At 39.6% G+C, this 18,359-nt stretch overlaps 1 protein-coding gene across 2 annotated transcripts in view; it reads right to left on the bottom strand.

Moving 5' to 3' along the window:
• Positions 1–383: 383 nt before the first annotated feature.
• Positions 384–18,359, bottom strand: part of TET2 (tet methylcytosine dioxygenase 2) — a 71,427-nt gene continuing 53,451 nt past the window's right edge. Inside the window, exons 4-10 of one of the 2 annotated variants that reach the window (XM_059844205.1) lie at positions 15,219–15,312; positions 13,904–14,112; positions 12,949–13,099; positions 10,697–10,786; positions 8,077–8,214; positions 6,383–6,743; positions 384–5,149 (exon numbers count right to left, since the gene is read on the bottom strand). In XM_059844205.1, the coding sequence (XP_059700188.1) occupies positions 3,732–5,149; positions 6,383–6,743; positions 8,077–8,214; positions 10,697–10,786; positions 12,949–13,099; positions 13,904–14,112; positions 15,219–15,312 (2,461 nt within the window). In that variant the 3' untranslated portion in view covers positions 384–3,731. The remainder of the gene's footprint in view (positions 5,150–6,382; positions 6,744–8,076; positions 8,215–10,696; positions 10,787–12,948; positions 13,100–13,903; positions 14,113–15,218; positions 15,313–18,359) is intronic. The other variant, XM_059844206.1, reaches the window with a different exon arrangement.

The raw sequence follows: 18,359 nt of genomic DNA, 5'->3' as shown, positions 1-18,359 counted from the left end.
CTCCCCCTTGTCCTGCCTCTGCTAGGTGTGCTTTTGTGGCTGTTACTTGAGCAGTGAAGGCACTGGCACAGTGAATATGCCATATTCATTTGTGTACAAAAAGACCAATGGAAAAACAGCAGTGAAGCTTTACTGTCTATTCCTGCCCATAAAAACGCCTCCCTCCTTCCCTATAAACACAGATTTTATGGAGCAGTATCCTGGCCTCAGCAACTTGTGTCCCAACCTGTTGGAGGTAAGAGCCAAAGCAGAACTAGGAGTAAATGTGATGTCTAGGCTTCCTGTTCTGAAGTCCCTAGTGATGCACTTTGTTTGAGAGCGATGCCGGCTTTGTTGTTAGCTGGTAAAAATGACAACAAAAGACAAGTTTCTGCAAGACAGACTTAGAGTGCATTAAATAAATATAAATTTTATTAAAAACACCCACATCTCAGCGTTATCAGGAATGATATAATAATAAACAGCTTTCAAATAACCTGCATTACATTACAATACTTACAGTATTTATAACCATCCTTGGATTCTTTTTATAGACATACCAAACATCTCATGAAAATGAATGAAACTAAAGTAAAAAAAAAGTAGAACATAAGCATAGAAAATGCACACAGAAGTTCATTACCTTAGTGTCAAACTGCTAAAGTTTCCTACACAAGTTAACCACTAGCTTTAGAAGTGAACTTTATACTGCTGTGCGTCAATCAGGATGAAAAATTCATTCAAGTAAAGTTGACAACTCTCAGAAGCATCTTCAAGTATGGCTATAATCGACCTGATAATCCTATACAAGCAACTCTGTCTGCTTTGTCATTCGTTCCAACTGAGGCAGGGTTCTGTACACCAAAAATTACAGCTCAGGTATTTACAATACAAAACTGATTCTCCAACTAAGCTTCCTGCTCCTGCTGCCAGCAGTTTGGCAAATGACGGTGCACGGCATATTAACCAAACATCTACCATGGATTACATGAATTAGATAGGATTTAAAAAAAATCACCAAAAGATGAAGATATATAATGATTTACTTAATCTGACATATAACCATAATTTTTTTTCCCAAAAAGGTAAAAGTTTTGTTTCCACAAGTGGATAAAGTCACAGACTGAGAAAACCCAAAATTGCCATAAAAAATATTTGACCATTAAACCCAAAGGCCTCCTTTGATTTACTTGAGTTAGGTTGTGATTCTGTTGGATAGAATTTCTTTTGACCAAACATAATCTTACAGTATATTGCACAAGATATAGCTGGGACATGGAGGTTTGCATGTTTAGGGAAGCCCTTGTACTGACTGTACCTTCTTATATTTTATTTTATTCATTACAGTATCCAAGAAGCCTTGTTTAGAGAGTGACTTGAACAACTCTAGCAAACAGTCACTTGCCAAACCCCTGCCTTACATTTTTCCCTTTAATCAGCTCAGTGCATTCTACTTTCTTTTTGTTTAATCATTTGAAACAGTCAAAACATTCTAAATCTCTTTAAACACTTCTGTTACAATAAAAAGAGCTAACAAATTTACAAAATTAGTCTTAGTTACACAATACATATACAAGAAAAATAAGAGAAGGGATTCAAAAGAAAAACATTAAATCCCTGAAAAAAGAAACAAAACAAAAACAAAAAACCCAAGAATAATATATTTAACCTACAACAGCTTTACATACACACAGGTGACACGTTGGCATAGGAGAACATGAGCTGAAATATCCCTGAATTTTTAGAACCAAAAAAAAAAAAAAAAAGTTGAAGTTCAAGTTATACTTGCTAAAATGTCAAGTATTGAGAGTTTTTTGTTTAGGTTTTTTTTGTTTGTTTTTTTCAAAGGCTGTTGGGGGAAAAAGATGGTATGCAATATATAAACTTTCACACTCAGTTCAATATCCTATTGCCAAACTAGTGTTGAGGTATATGACAAGTAGGAACATCACTCAAACCTTTTAATGTATTTTTAGCTCACATTATGATATATTTGTAGCAGGCTGAGTAGCACCATGATGTGAATTCAGCTCAAAACCCAAATATATATAGATTTAATATTTTTTACAGTACTAAAATACTAAAGCATTGCGTTAAAAAAAGTTTTGTTTACAATTTAATTTACTATACAACTCTCCTGCTTTTTAAATTTTTTTAATAGAAATTAATGATTTAAAACCACCACAGCAAGCCAGCTGCCTATTTTTTTTCTATTAATCAACGGACTCGCACAGAACTAACCCTGTTTCATTCATCTTGTGTAGGCATTGGTCTGCTCAGTCTTTCTGGAAAAGAGGCCACTTGCACCGAGAAATGACTTGCACCACAATGTACATAATTATCAACACAAAAGCAGGTCTGCCATTCCATAGTGGGAGTGCACAGATCTCTAGAAACAGCAGAAGCCCAAGCTAACTAGGTGTAGTCTGTTGCATGCTGCTAATTATTACCTGTGATTAATATAAAACTCTTTCCTTAAAACTGTACATATTTGAGCAATGAACTTGTCATAATAATTGTAGAAAACAGTTTACAGTATAGCTGTGTGAGATGAGCACCAGAAAAAAATGTGTTTTGTGTACTAAAGTATTCCCTTATATCCAGTAAGCCCCATTTTTACCATAACTGACTGTATTAAAAATGGATATGTAGCCCACTAGCTGATGCATGGCTAAACCAAAAGTATTTAAAAGCTTTTTTAGTTTAAAAAAATTATCTTTGCATTTTAAAATCAAAGTAAACTCTTCTTTTTTTTTTCTTTTTTTTAATGTCTTAGTACCTTAGCATTGTTCAAGTTGCCAAGCTTAGGTAGACAAAGTGCTTTTGAAACACTATTTAAAAAAAAATATTTCTCTCTCTATTTTATTGTCCTTTTCTAGGACTTGACTGGATGAGTAAAATCCAGAGGTCTTTGTAATTCCCATTTGTTAAAAAGTAAGCTTATTTTAACACCAGGTAACTTCAATACATACATGAATGAAAAGGTCCTCCCTGTTGCTGAAGAACATTTGACTACATCATTGACATTTTATTATAAAGGCATTAACTGTTTCACTGATAAAATAAAGACACCATTCTCTTGGATAGCACCATGGTTTTAGAATATTCAAACAAATTCAGTGTTTTGCTGTCTACTTGTCTTATCTACTTTGTTAAATAAAATCAAAATACTATTAAGATTACAGTAAAAACTGCATGTTAAAAAGCCATAATTCCAGTATTTCAGTACATCATAGATTCAGCACCAGATGTTATTTTAAGATTCCTGCAGTTGTAATACTACAGTATTTTTTTAGGGTTGTTTTTGCTCCTGTTCCATGACTATGCAAACTTCATGACATTAAAAGTGGCCACAGATGTGAAAAACTGTAAGAAAAAAAAAAATCCATTTGCAGATTATCTCTTTCATTAATAGAGCCAGTGTTTTCCAATGTAAATTGTGAAACACTTTTATGTTGTGTTCTCCCCTTTTTTCTTTCCTTTTATTTTCTTCTTCTGTTTTTAAATTTTTTTTTGCATAGGATGCTTTGGTCTGTTTCCTATGTGCCATCTGTGACCACTTAAAAATCAGTAGAAAACAAGTGCTCTAGTGAGATTTACCTCTTTTTGCTGGTGTGCCGAGGCTTTTTCCACCGATGAGCTCCGTAAAAACGCTCTTTTCTTCTCCACCCTTGCCTTCCACAAAACCTAAAGCACTACTACCCTAGCGACAAGGTGTTTTTTCAAATGAGGTAACCAACCAAGGTGTGAAGTCAGATATATCGGTTGTAAGGCCCTGTAACCCGTGTAAAGGCATATGGAGATGTGGTGACGGTGGAGTCCGTGGTGACCGACAGTGTCCTTTGTGCCAGGGACTTGATGAAGCGCAGGTACGTTGGCTCAGAGGGCTCGTGGGGCTCCACGGGCTCCCGCTTGGCTTTTTTGCCGTAGGATTTCTGAGGCACGTAGTCTGGGCCGTACTTCTCGCATTCCTCCTCTTTCTCTCTTGCCTTCTCAGCCATCTTCGCCTCCCACAGAGCCAGGCCGTGTTTTGGCTCGTTCATGCTCTTGTGCTGGTAAAATACAAGGGATATTCTGGTGGGGTGGTTCCTGTTGGGATTTTTTAAGGGAGTCGTTGCGTGGAGCTCGCGTTTTGCACACTCTATGAGAATTGACCCATGAGATGGAGCAACTGCCACTCCTCCAATTTCTGGATCCAGAAAGTTCTGCTCACTATCTGACCAGACTTCATCGGGATCCTCTGCTTTTTCTGGATTCAGCACGTCAGTTTTATCTAAACCACCCTGGGGAGTAGTCCTGTCATGGTTTTGACCTGGAAGCATGTTAGACAAACCATTAACTGCATGCGAAATAATTTCATTATCCTTATTTTGGAGATGCAGTGAATTAGGGGGACCACTAAACATACTTGGAGCAGAATGGTAGTCATGTGATAAATGTGGAGGGGGTTGCATGTGATGATGTTCGCCTGTTTTACTCATGGAGGCATAATCCATGCTTGGATTATTCAGATTAGATTTTAACCTTGAGGCAACCTCCGTAAAATGGCCATTGGCCTCATGGGTTGAGTAAGAGGAAAATGACCCTACGTGGTGTAAATTTGGTCTAATGGTGCAATTACTGAAGGAGTCTACCTGCATATTTTGGTTTCCATAATTCAAGTACTTGGGACCAAAACTCTGGTTATTCCCAAACCTATGCTGGTATAATGTTTGAATGGGTGGTAGACTTAGTTTAGACATATGGTCTTGACTCTGGCAACTATACAAGTCCATGTGCTGATGCTGGGAAGAGTAGGAGCCCAAGTAAGAGGGGCAGTTGTCCATAGCTACGTTTCCATTGCATTGGTAGGGGGGATATTGGTTATTTTGACTTAAAGATCCTGAATAAGGGTTCATGGGACTGGAAGAATTCAAATAAGACCCCGCAGACTGTGATGAGGTTGGATAGAGGTTCACGGGATTGGACCCTCCATATGGATCTGAAGTGTACGAAGAGTTTGGATAAGCATTGGCTGGATTAGGCAACCTTCCATAGAGATTTGCAGAACCTGAACCCGAGTAAGAGTTAATGGGATTTGATTGAGGGTTGTTAGGGAGAGAGCGCTGTGGATGTTGCTGCTGCTGCTGCTGCTGTTGTTGTGTGGCTGGTCCTGAAAGACGTAAAAGATCTGTAGATGTAAAAAGGAAAAAACAAACAACCACACAACAAACAGGCTTTTTAAAAAAAGGCCCCAAACCAACCAACCACCCAACAGATTACATACTTCACATGAAATTTCTAAGAAAAGTAGATTCATTAACAGATGCTCCCTTTCTCATATCTCAAACACCATCCTTTAAGAAGCTGAATAAATACTAAGGCTACTCTTCCTTTTTGGCGTGTGCCCAATGAGATCAGATGCTAGTGGCAGTGGGGAAAAGAGGACAGTGCAGTCTTTTCAGAGTCACATGCACAAAATCCAAAGAGTTGAATCATCTTTTAAGTAGCCCATGAAATGGAGCATCAAAGTGCTCCCAAACAGCCGTGCACAAAGTGACTTTCTTTTCCCCAAGAATAAATAATTCTTCTCATCTACATGAATAGAACTGACTCCAAGAAATGTCCTTAGCAGTATGTTAAAACCAACATTCACTGGTAGACAGAGCAGTGCAGTAATAAGTGAGATTAACTGATGACATGAGAGCAAAAATAACATTCAATAAAGTGCAATGGCGTCATTTAATGGTCACAACCCTTGCCTGGGTCATGGGACAGCTGACTTCTATTCATAGGTATTTCAGTGACCTTCTGGGTGGCCCTGGATGTATCACTCTTTTCCTCTCTAGGAAAACTGCTGCAACAATAAAATAGTTCTGATAACTCCTTTGCTCTGGACTCTCAAATCTGCTTCTGAGAACTGCCATAAACTCTTACTCCACTCTGGAAAACCTGCTTTGCTTTTGGTCTTGAGGCAGAGAGCATAAATAATGGTTATGCTTGTATCTCCTGAATTTAGGAGGTGCTCTGTAACAGTGGCAGACATGGAGTCATGTGTAGGTCATTCTTTGGCAGCAGCACCACAACTTCTCTTCATGGCTTCTAGCACTACTAGTCCTTTAAAAATACTTTACAATAAACTGGATGACAAGCAGAGTTTATTTCTAGATTTCTACAAGTGTTAACTATCCAACAGTAAAGGATTTCTCATTGCAAATTTTTTTTTTTTTCTTCTCTGGAGTTGTACCAAATTTGGCAGTCTCGTATTTATATAATATTGATATTCGCTTTCAAGAAATTTCTTGCCTTTTTACTTCAATACATTCTTGGGCTGAAAGTAATGGTTTTCTTGAGGCTGATAGTAACTGGCCCTGATTTGTAGGATGCTTACCACTGCTGACCCCGCTCAGATTCCTGTATTTACCTGCCAGCTGCTTTGCATGACCCGCTGCTTCAGAGGTGCCTTGCTTGTTGCGTGCTGCAGCAGACTTCTCTCTCTCAGCTTTGCTAGACCCATTCTCCAAGGAGGAAAGCTTTTCTGCAGCTGCTTTCTTTGCTTCCAGCTTCCTTTGCCGACAGGTCTTAACGGGCTCTGCTAACATCCGTACTTTTCGTCGAAAGGAGGTAAGGACCTGGATGCTGCCATTCCTCTTCTTCTCCTCCTGGCCCTCAGTGCTTCCAAACTCATCCACATCAGAGACTTTGTATAATGGGAGCACGTGGAGCTGCTCATCTTCTGGTGTTTGGCCAATTTCACGATTGTCTTCTCTAGTCAGTGTGCAAACCTGTTAGAAAAGTGTATTAGAGATCTGAAACTCTACCTCTGCATTGTGCCCTGACACTGTCAGCACTGGCATCAGGCAGTCTCTTTGTAAACTGTAAGTTTCCATGCAATTTTTGCATATCACAACAAGCCTGCAAATGTAATTTCTTCCATTACTTTGTTGGACAGTGGTAAAAGAAACAGAAGGTGTATAGATATCTATTTCTTTTACTTGTGCTGAAATTCACAGTATAGTTAGGGATTACCCTCATGTGAAATAGACTGTGTGATCCATTGTACTGTGGCCAGAGAGCTAAAGCAGTGGAATCTGGGACTTTGAACTCACCTGAAGATTCTTTCACTACAATACGTGAGGTTAGAGACAGTGTTCAATATAGCACACTGGTCTTGTAGTTCACACCCTCTTTACAGTGCAACTGTAATGTTAATAACAAGGTTTAGGGGAGTTACTGTTGTCATGCAGCAAGCCTGTTGCTTTAGTTCTAGCTAGAACAGGCCTTGGGAGGATCTTTGTGGAAAAAGGTGCTGAGAGGGACATATTCTGCAGCAAAATCATTGTCCCAGCTTTGGGAAGAAAGCTCAGCTGGAAATGTACATTGGTGGTGATTAACTTGGGAGTTAAGTCAGACCCTGGAAACAGGAAAAATTCAGTTTGAGTTAAAAAGGCAGATACTCTCTTTGGTCATAATAAGAGCTGCACTGTGAATCCAGGGAGCTGCTTCTAACTACAGCCTTGAGAGTATTCTTTCCTATGTTTGGCCCAACTGTTTTGTCACAGAAATAATCCAATACACATTCAAAACCAGCTTGCTTTTCTAGTATCTTCTACAGACTTCTACTGTACCTGCCAGAAATCAGAGCTGAGGAGAGTCAAGGATACATGGACTTGCAGACTTTCTGCTTATCCAAAGAAGGAATAAAATCCAAATTTTCCAAAACTCTCTCAGAAAGAAGTTATTTGTTTCTACTTTTATTTTATTAGAAGATATAATCCAAAGTTGTTAGAAAAAGAAGGATTTCAGGAGGATAAATATGAACTGGTTTGTGCTAGGAACTCTGTAACAGGCATTTCAGTGCTGCTGGAACCTTCTTTCCATTGTCTCCACAGTTCCTTTTCTACCAGGTCTATGTTAAGCCTTTCTTTAATACACCGTAAGTCTCATTCATTTGAAAGAAAAATGTGTAGGGGGGAGAAACTTAGCTCAGTTACTGCCTAAAGGTTTTTTTTTACTGATCTGCGTTATACAGTATAAATTTGAACAGAGGGGAGATAATGAATGAAAGCCAGGAGCTGAGTGCTGGAGTGAGGAGGCTGTTACACATCCCAGACTTACCAGAGTACTCCCGTTCTGCATGTTGTGCAAGTCTCTGTGAGCATGAGCGCAGAAGTCGAGGCAGGCAGTGACCCCTGAGAATGGGCGACCTTCCTTCAGCCCCAGGCGGCACTCGGGGGCTCTGTGTTCGTACTCGATCTGCAGAGACAGGACAGGTTTCACTGGGTGCTCCAGGAGTGCACAAGGAATGCTCTGCTGTGACAAAGGGCAGGTCTCCCTCATGTCTTGGAGGTGACAACAAACACATCTTGAAAGCAAATAAACTACAGCAATTAGATGGCTGTTTTGTATCCATGCTTCATTCTTTGCTGCTTTGTTCCCTGGTACCTATGTCTCTGGTGTGATCGTGAAATTAGTCACTAATACTTTTCTTTGTGTATTACTCTGCCAGGAGTTGGTGTTTTTACATGACAAATGCAGTGCATGGTTTCCGTGACTGGCACTCTGAGAGTGATATGTTTGTGTAGACTGGAAGCATACCAAGCTATTAAGGGAAAATGGCTTTAGAAAACTGACTTCAGAATGACTTAATGAAAAATAATAATTTGCTTTTTGATTTGTAATATTTTGGCATGCTAAACATGTATTTCATTAGCTTAAGTACAAATCTAAACCCTGACTAAAAAGAGAGAGAATTCAGTCAAGACAGCACTTTGTACCATGCAATCATTATTAAGGAGCTTTACAAAGAACTCGAAATGCAATAACATACCTTACACAAAAAGAAAGGATTTTGTAATGGAAGATAAAGCCTTAAAAAAATGATGGTTTCATATTTTATTTCAAAAATTAAAAATGAAACCACATTTATAAAATGATTTGCTGAAATTCCTGAACCTTTCAAGTGAATGCACAGAACATCTACACTTAATGGAACTTAATGGATCCCTCTTTAAGTTAGGTCAAATTAGATGCTTTGCCAAGTCTTCATTCAGAATCACTAAAAATATGTCTAGTTTGCTCACAGACATTTATTTTTCAAAAATGAATTATTTACTTTCCTAGAATCTGAAAACAAGAGCAGAAAAAAACTTGAAAACTGTGTAAACTTCTTTGGAATTAAATGTGAGTAGTCTGAAATGTTTACCAGACTATAATTGTCTGATCAAACTACATGGGTTTAGCTGCTCTCTGAAATGTTCTGTTTGGTCCAGGTGGGAAACAGTCCCTTTCCAGTTTTTGGTTGTAATCCAGAAGTGGTCCAGATTTGGATTAGAATAAATCTGGGCATTTGAAATGTGGTTTTAGTGCTTTTTTGGTTTTAGAACCTTTTACAATATCATACAAATTAGAACTCAATCATCTCCTTTTAAAGCCACTGGCAGTAGCTCAAGTACAGTTTCCCCACAAATTCAAGGTCTGCATGAAACTCCTGAAATAAGCCAAACTATACACATGCCTTATTACATAAGGTAAAAATTGAAACTTGTAAAAGCATGTATTTTCAACAAATGTTGGGCAGCACCACAGCTTACTTGGAGAAAAGTTCTTAAGTGAATTTTTGTGGGAAAAGAAAAGCAGCCCAAGCAAAGAAACGATTTATTGTTCACTACCTCATTTTTTTTTCTTTCTCTTCTTATTTTCTCTTGCAGAATGTCTCTCAGATATTTTGACAGATAACCACAGCTAGTGAGCACATAGCCACAGTTTTCTCCATAATGAGTCTCCAAACATTATCAGATCAGGTAAGTGAAACTGGGTAAGTCTGCACTGAGTCTGCTTACCCTGTCTAGCTCTACTAAATACGCAGTAAAGGAGTGAATCTTACAGCAGATAATAATGGACAGTTTAGTGTTAATTTACTGTTTCTGTTAAAGCTGAGACTCTGTCTTGTGCTGGTTGTACAGCGCTGTCAATAGGAAAGCAGGGTGATGTCACAGTTTGCAGTAGATGCTGAAAGTTTGGGGACTGTAAGTTCTGTGAATGTTCCTAACAGTAGTAAACCTGAGCAACGAAAAGAAGGTCAACAGTTACATGTTTGCAAGTGGTGTGCTGTCAAATTTCGGTGTAACTATCTGAAAGACATTTTGTAATGAAATGTAGATGAGACACAGCCGCAGTGGGAAGCTCTTCAGAGCTCGGAAGGTGTCTGAGAACAGACCCCCACATGAAAGAAGGCTGGTGCAGGTACTTGAGTGCATACACAGGACTGAGTGTATTAAAATATAGAGCTTCACTTTAAAAGCATGTTCATAAAGGCTGTTTTGGTGAAAACTAAATTCATCTGCTGCTTGAGAGAGCAGAACTGAAACTGTGGCTTCAGGACTTGAGTGCAAACTGCTGCCAATTTCATGCCATGTATATGGCAGCTTTGTTGTTTTCAATGGTAATTCATGCTAAATCAAGAAATTTATATTTTGGAGCTGAAGAGTGAAATAATTTTATCATGTTGATGTAGCTGAAAATATTAATTCTATTTAGTAGACCAAATCTGGCTAGTTTTACTTGTGAGAGCATTTTAAGTGAAATTGTTCATTTCTATTTGTCTTCATGCTGATATCAGCAAAATGTTAGCACAAAATGTATATGATGGTTTGGTGCAAGGCTGAAGCACTGGGAAGTATGTTAAAAATCAGGCTATTGCCATGACTGCTCATATTCCTTTTTTCCCCCATCATACCTGGTTGTTATATGCATCGGGTGCAAGCTTCTTGTAGGTAGGTGCCATCAGGGTTGACAGATTCTGCAAATGGGATTCTAGTTTTTCTTCCTGTTAGAGATGAAATAGGGTTCAATGACATTTCCATACTGTACATCTGGGATCCAACAAGTTGGGGTCTTTACACAATTGTGTTTACACTGACAGTTGTGTAAAGGCATAAACCAGTATTATTGGTGTTTAGACAGTGACTGTTGTGAATCTCCTTTTAATTTCATTGTTCCAAGGCCTTTAATGGAGTGGAGCAGTTATAGCAGTGTAGTGGAAAACCTGCAATAGAACATCATCTACTATACCCTTAATTTGTTTTATATTAAGAAAAATCCCATTCTTCAACGTGGATATATTTTAGATCTAAGTGTGATAATCCTCATTATTTTCCTTTTTGGAGTTGTGGGAAAATAATACTCTTCAGAAAGCTTGAAAGAAATAACATCGGAGTAATCCAAGTAAATATGGCTAATTTAAGGATTTTGCACATTGCAATGACAACACTTTGACATTCTGAAACATTTTTATATGCAGAAATTTAAAAATATTTAAATATTGCAGCCTTCAAAACGTTTCCAATCGTTAAGCAATGAATGGGTGTGTCTAGTAATTGGTGATATGGACGTGGGAATGACAACACTTCCTTTTTTTCTCTAAATTGCACACTGTCAAAATAAAGCATTTTAAAAAAATAATCTAATAACATACTCCGTAGTTGTTCCCCATCATGTAAGGATGAGAATCCCAAATTCAAAACTTCACTTGTGAGAGTTTTATCATGGCTTTAATTTTAACTGCATACAGAATGGTGGCATACTGGAGTGGTGTACTTGTTTTTAGGAGTTTTTGTATTTAAGGAAGATGTGAAGAGCTGGAAGAAAAACAGGTTTCAGAGAGAAATGCAGTTGGTGTGTTGAAAGTTTGTGTTCCCTACTAAGGGACAATATCCTAGTTTGGTTTGACATGAAATTGTTAAAAAATATTTTGCTGTGACCTTGTGCCTGCTGCCAGAACGTGGAGGTTTTGTATGGCCTGTAGGTTAGCATTTGTTAGACTGTCTTCTAGTTTTTATTGGCGAGGATTCTGTTTGTGCTGCCTGTAAACTGTGTGTGTGCTATGGAACCCAACCCCTGGTCTGGATGCATGCTTTGGCTGCCCCTAACTTTGGGACCAGGACTGGAGGGTAAAGCCCTCTTTTCTGCATAAATCTAGCTTCCATAGGAAGCAAATCCAAGAATGTAAATTGAGAGAGGGCCCTGGTGAGCTCTGGCCAGGTATCCACCTTCGAAATGTAGGTAGTTTAGGATTGCAGGCTGTGATAAAGAAGTCTTTGTGCCGCAGCATGTATGGAGGAGAGCTATTCTGTAGTTCTTGGTGTTGTAGAAGAGCAGTGGGCAGGAAAACCTGTATGTTAGTTATGATGATATTCTGAACAGTGCACTCTTTTCAGCACAAGCTGTAGGATGTGGAATTATCTGTCTCTCTGATTATGACAGAGTAATGCTTGGATTTGTTTAAGACATCAGAATACAGTGAAACTAGCATGCCAGTACACAAGCAAGGGACTAAATCTGCACATCCTTGCCAGAAAGCAGACTGGGCCACTGGAGCTTCACATGACTTGCTGGAGATGTCCAGGAGTCACTGCAGTCATAACTTCAGGGTATCTTGTGTCCAGGCTAAGGTCAATGTTTATTACTCTGGCTCGTTTTAAACATTTGCCAGTTTGTTGTAACACAGAGCCTGGTCTGGAAACATTCAGTGAGGCAGGACTGTATGTAGAATGAGTCTTCCTATCCTCTTCCTATTGTCATCTCAGAGTTTCATCATGTTTGTCTCCACTGAACCAGTCTGCTCTGGTTCCCAGTTGCAGTGTTATGTGCCATTAGCTGGTAAACCTTCCATTGTGCCACTGGGGAATGCTCAATTGCAGGCCTAATACAGCCAGAATTATTCAGGCCATGCCTTCTCCTCTAATTGTGAAAGCCTGCAAACATGGTTTCAAGTCTCAGGGCTTTTACCAGCTGTCAGAATTTGGACAGTCGATTCAGTTGGCTCAGTGACTGGAATCAATTGGTTTTGACTGGCAGTTATTTAATTACCCTACATGTACAGCACTCAGGGAGGCCTCGGGCCCTGCTCTCTTGTCCTGTATCTCTATTTACAGATCGACAGAAAACATTTCTTTGCAAACGAAGCTCATTTCAGAAATGGACACCAACCTCTTTTGGGTCATCCCCCATCAGCTTAAACTTTCTTGGAATCTTGCTTCTGGCAAACTTACAACCATTGTAGTACATGCTCCAGGAGCAACCGAAGGAAAATGAAGCACCACAAGTTTCAGGGTCCAGCCCTTGGCATGCACAAGTCCGTCTAAAAGATAAGAGAGCACAGCTGTTAGCAGCAAGCAAGTCCCCCTGTGGTGCTCTGGCAGTGGCCATCAGTGTTCTGCCAGTGCTCCAGGGAATCAGCGGTGTGGATAATCTTCCACCAGTAAATAATGAAGAAATGCAAGAGGGAGATAGACACATCATAACAGAATTTATCAGAGTGAATAATTTCATGCTTACAAAGCAGGGTCTTTGGGGGTTCTACACTTGTGTGAGAAACACGGCTTTGCTTGGGTGAGGGTATGTGTGGTGCCTTGTTAGGTACTGATATTCATAGTGTTTCAGGGGCTTGTGCTGACAGCCCTGCAGGATGTCAGAGCCCTCTGTCAGGGGCCAAGCAATAATTCCTGAAATATGACTCTACCCATGAAGCTAAAGTAACATACAGTGATAGTTGTGGTAATTTTGGTCTAAATGTTCTTGTCTCTCAGAAAGGCATAGGAAAGACATACAGTGCAATTTCTTTAAATTGAGGCTAGTCTGTGTCAGCTTACACAAGTATGATTTAATGCATCCAGCTTTTATTTCAGTGTTAAGGTATCAGGTATCCTGGCCCCTGGTGAGATCTCTTCTTTTAAATATATTGAGTTGCTTTGCAACTCTGAGAAAATGTTTTTCCCTATTTATAAGAGTGTTTACTTTGGGTTTCCTGCAAAGTTTGTGGGTTTTCAAACCGCATGAAACAGCTGGGAAGGTTGTAGATGTTTCAGGGTATCAGCATGAGTAGAGGTGCTGGGTCTGAAGATGGAGCTGCAGGTTTGGTGAGCACAGCCCTTGCTCCACTTACTCTTCGTTCAGGGCGCAGCGCCGGTTGGTGAGCGTGCCGTACTTCCTCAGGGTGTCGGTGAGCTCCGAGTAGAGCCTGTCGGCCAGGCTGGTTGGGATTCCCTCCCAGACCAGGATGAGAATGACGATGACGGCCGTCTCACACGTGTGTCCTGCTCGCTCGCGCACCAGGCAGAGCAGCTTCTCCTCCTGACTGCTTCTGCGGACTACCTGCATGTACAGCAACACACACCCCAGAGCCCCAACACAAACGATGCCATTCTTAATGTGAAGAGCAAGAGAGTAGGAAACCTCAGCATTACTGTGCATCTGGGAGCTTACTTCTACTTGTATCCTTCTGGCAGTTCAGTCTGCTTCTGGCAGTTCAGTCTGTTTTCCTCACTGTGATACGGCAGGGCTACCCTTTGTGTTTAATGAAGCTGACTCTAAGAGGTTGACTGATGGCATGGAAAGCTGTGGCGGTGGAAAGCAGGTTTGTAAAAGCAGGATTCCTCTGCTGAATCTGTGTTAGGAGTGTGGCCCAGACTGATTGGTGAGCAAGAGGAAGTGAGCAGTGGGGTATCTCCCTGCACAGAGCTGGGTAGTGGACACCTATCTTAGGGCAGGAAGCATGCAGGCAAAGGCAGGCAGTAAGGAAGGGACTAAATAACTGGACATGGGAGCTCTCTCCCCTTCCCTTCCAAACTTAAGCAGCTCTACTCATAACCAGCCTCACAGTTTTGTGACCTCCTCTTATTACATACAAACATTACAGTGTTGGGAGGAAAGCAGCAGATGTTTTCTTAAATAAAAGCATCCTTCCAGTAGCATAAGCACTGAGAAGCTTTTCCTAAAAAGGGTGCAGTCTGGCATGCATAAAAACTATAATGCATTAGTTTTTCCTCATGCTGTCTTTCCCCAGCAATCCCAACCACTCAGTAATTTGTTCCAAAGTAAGACAGTGTTTGCTAAGAGGATGTCCTAACACCTCTCTCAAACTGGAAGAGTATTTTAAAGACATAACAGTGGTGCTGTTATTTACTAGACTTATTTGTAGGCTAAAATTAAACAGCAATGAAAATGTCAGGTGGTGCAAAACTTTAAGCAAATATGCTCTTCTTCTTAGGTTTTCATACCTTTGAATTAAATTTTATTCTTGCTATTCTCCATGCAACAAGTCAATGGAGTGAGAGAAGGGTGGGAGCAGGCTACAGGCACCCCATATTACTGCTGCTGAGCTATTTGAAGTTTCTTAGTGTCAGTTAACAGGACATGTCACTGCTGTCAGCTACATGAACCATCATACCAAACGGGATTAATTTGTTTACATCACTTACCCATTTAGCAATTGGACATCCTTGAGAACTTTTGCCTTCTTTCCCAGTATAGACAACCCTCTCAATCCTTATAGCTTTACCCTTCTGTCCAAATCTTAAACAAAACAAAGATATGTACAGTAAGCAGATTCATGTGGTTCTGTGTGAACACTGAAAAGATGGAGTACATTTGCCAGTCTTATCTTAGAAAAATAAACACTATGAATTACAGGGAAAGATGTGCAATGTGGTTAGTCTTAATGATTTTATTACAGTAGTGGAATGATATATTAAGAGAGGTAAATGTCTTTAATACATCTCAGATGGCTAAAAATTATCAGTATCAGATTAATATTACCAAATATTTTAGCCATTTCTTTAGAGCATTTGTAATAGATGACATTTTGAAAAGTGTTTTTTTTAAAAAAAAGAAGTCTCCTTATTTTGGTCAAGAATTTTATATTTTTATTTTAATTTCTGGGTTGAAGTTGTTTCTGCAAAATGCACATAATTAAATTGTCATGGAACAGCTGGCATGTAACAGTCACTTTATTAATTTTCTGTGCTTAGAGTGAATCAGTTTCTGGCTTAGTGTGAATCAGTTAAGTCAAGATTAATTTGCTTCATATCTATTTTTTTTAACTTTATAATCCTCTCATAAATTGTTACTTATTTACTTCTACTCGACTTCTATACTCCAGATAGGCTCACAAGGTGCCCTCAAATATCACAATTTGTGTGCCTTTTTGCAGGCAAGGTGGGCAAGCTCAGCTCTTGCTGAAGCGTTTAAACGAGGGAATAAGGCTCTCAAGGCAGGCTCTAGCTCCACACGCAAGCAGCGCTGTTGCCAGAGCAAAGAGGACCCACTTTCCAGGTGGAGATATGGGGCAAATGCCACATGAAGGATATCTTGACTCAATAAAAAGTGCTGGATGTGTTGAGCCAGTGCCAGGCATTTCTCTGGGATTGCCCACCTGCTGAGCCCAGGAGCACACCAGGGTTCAGGGGAGGCTGGGGCAGAACCCGCAGTGGCCGCCGTGTTACAGACTGAGCCACCCTGGCCACTTGGCTGCTCCCTGGGCACTGGGCAAACTGCACTTCCATCACCATCTCTGGAATTTTGCCGCTCTCACTGCTATTAACTTTTAAAACTCAAGTGTGGGGACTGACTAAATCAGTCTTCTTATTCTTTGCCTTTATCGACAGAGTAATCGAGGTATATTCCTGTTATGCAGCCATTTAGTGATGCCTTAAGGACTTTTGACCCTTTTTCCTCTTATTTTGGCACTAAAATCTTGGTGACATATTTAAGGGCCAGTATCTGTTTTTAAACTTTTGTCCTGTAAAGGAAATGAAAAATGCTTATTTTTAGATGTGATCTCGTTGTGAAGTTTCAGTGTCACAGGAAATTATAAAAACAAAATGAAGTTGTACTACACATGTTCTGCAGGCAACTGTTAGGTCACTTTTTCCTGCTTAGGCTTGGATATTAGTATTTATTTGTTTCTTTAATTAACCACATTCAAAAAACATTTTTAAATCTTAATATTTTCTGTCAGTTTTCTAATCTGGATTGCAGGACAATTGTGTGGATGACTCTATAGAAATATGTTGTACATTACACACTGGAAATTAAATGGACTTTGTCCCAAGTTTTTTCAACAGTCAGAAAGGAATTGGTGCCTGATGTTTGTCATGGTTGCTTTCAGGCCAAAGCTGATTGGCTTTAAAACTAGAGCAAATCTCACTGAACATAAAGTAGGAATTGGGAGAAGAGGTAAAATGTCTTTATCCGCTATGGATTCTGCAAGAAATTAGTTCTGGTATAACTAAAATATTAATTGTAAGTCTAAATCCAAATCCTGGCTTCTTTAGCAGTGCTGATACCTTAACAGTCAATCTATATGCATGGGAAGCCAGGTTAAAAGTGCTTGAGTTGTGATTAATGTCACCAACCGAACATGTATGCTTCAGTATCTTTATAGTGAAGGGTTTGAGGTTTTTTTACTTAGGGTTACAAAATTAACTAATGAGTTCTGGAGTTCTTCAGTCAGAGAATTTCATCGTTCATACCATACAGTTGAACACTAGCCATTGCTCAAGTGGCTGCTGCTATACTCTCCTGAACCTGGCTGATTAGTTGCACATTACCTATGATATCTCCTAATTTCCCTCTGCCAACATGAAATTAAATTAAATTCTCAGAAGAAAAGGAAAAAGGCTAGGTCAATATTAAGAATGAAAAATTACTTTCCAACGTAAAAAACCAGAAAAAATTTCATCTCTATAATTGACATTACAACATGAAAGACTTTCCTCTTTTATTTATTATTTGTAAATATTAAAGAACCAGGTGATGAGAGCTCTGGAGATAACAGATGGTAATGAATTTCTTCAGAGAATCAGTGCTCACTCTCCCTTCCCAGAAGGAAGCTGATTTATGTAGTTTACATTCACTCGAGCTGCTCTCAAAGCTGAAAATTACTGGGGCAAGACATGCACAAGAGTCGCAGGGAAAGAGGTGCTAAGAAAGAGAAAGCACCTTAGGATTTAATCTGAAGGGTGTAATAGGCTACAAGTGCCCCATGGCTGTGCAGTGATGAACACAAGCTAACAGACCTTGCTAAGAAATGGTGCTCCTTAGCTCAGACCCAGCGCTGCAATAATGCCCACTTGCTTTCAGTTCTGCAACTAGCTGGAGCTTCACTGCTGTTCTGGAGTCCAGATTTTTAAGGTACTAACAAACCAAATTCTCATCTGTGTCTGACTTAACTGAATAGTTTTTCTTTTGCTTCTTTGTTCAGGGGGAGCTGAATTCCCAGATACCTCTAAAAATCTGGTCATTATTGTCTACAAGTAATGCAGAATTCACAGTGCAGAAGTCACTTTTGTGACAGCTTTTAATTTGTGTATCTTAGGTAGGCTGGTGGGGTTTGTGCTTACTCATATTTTTAAACAGCACATATTATCTATCTTTTCTGTGCCTTTAAAAATTCCTGGTTTGGTTAGCATTGATGTAATAAATACACCACAGGATGCAACATGATGAGAGGGGATTGTCCATAATCAAGATAAGACTGGGTTTGTGCAATACTCCAAGGCAGGGGAATGTTTTCTCACAACACTACTTATCGATTCTTGGGCTGAAATCCCATCCAGCAA

Source organism: Haemorhous mexicanus, chromosome 4 (assembly GCF_027477595.1).
Source record: "Haemorhous mexicanus isolate bHaeMex1 chromosome 4, bHaeMex1.pri, whole genome shotgun sequence".
Lineage (NCBI taxonomy): Eukaryota > Metazoa > Chordata > Aves > Passeriformes > Fringillidae > Haemorhous > Haemorhous mexicanus.
Note: the sequence above shows the minus strand (reverse complement) of the source record. Positions and strands in the feature narration are given on the sequence as shown.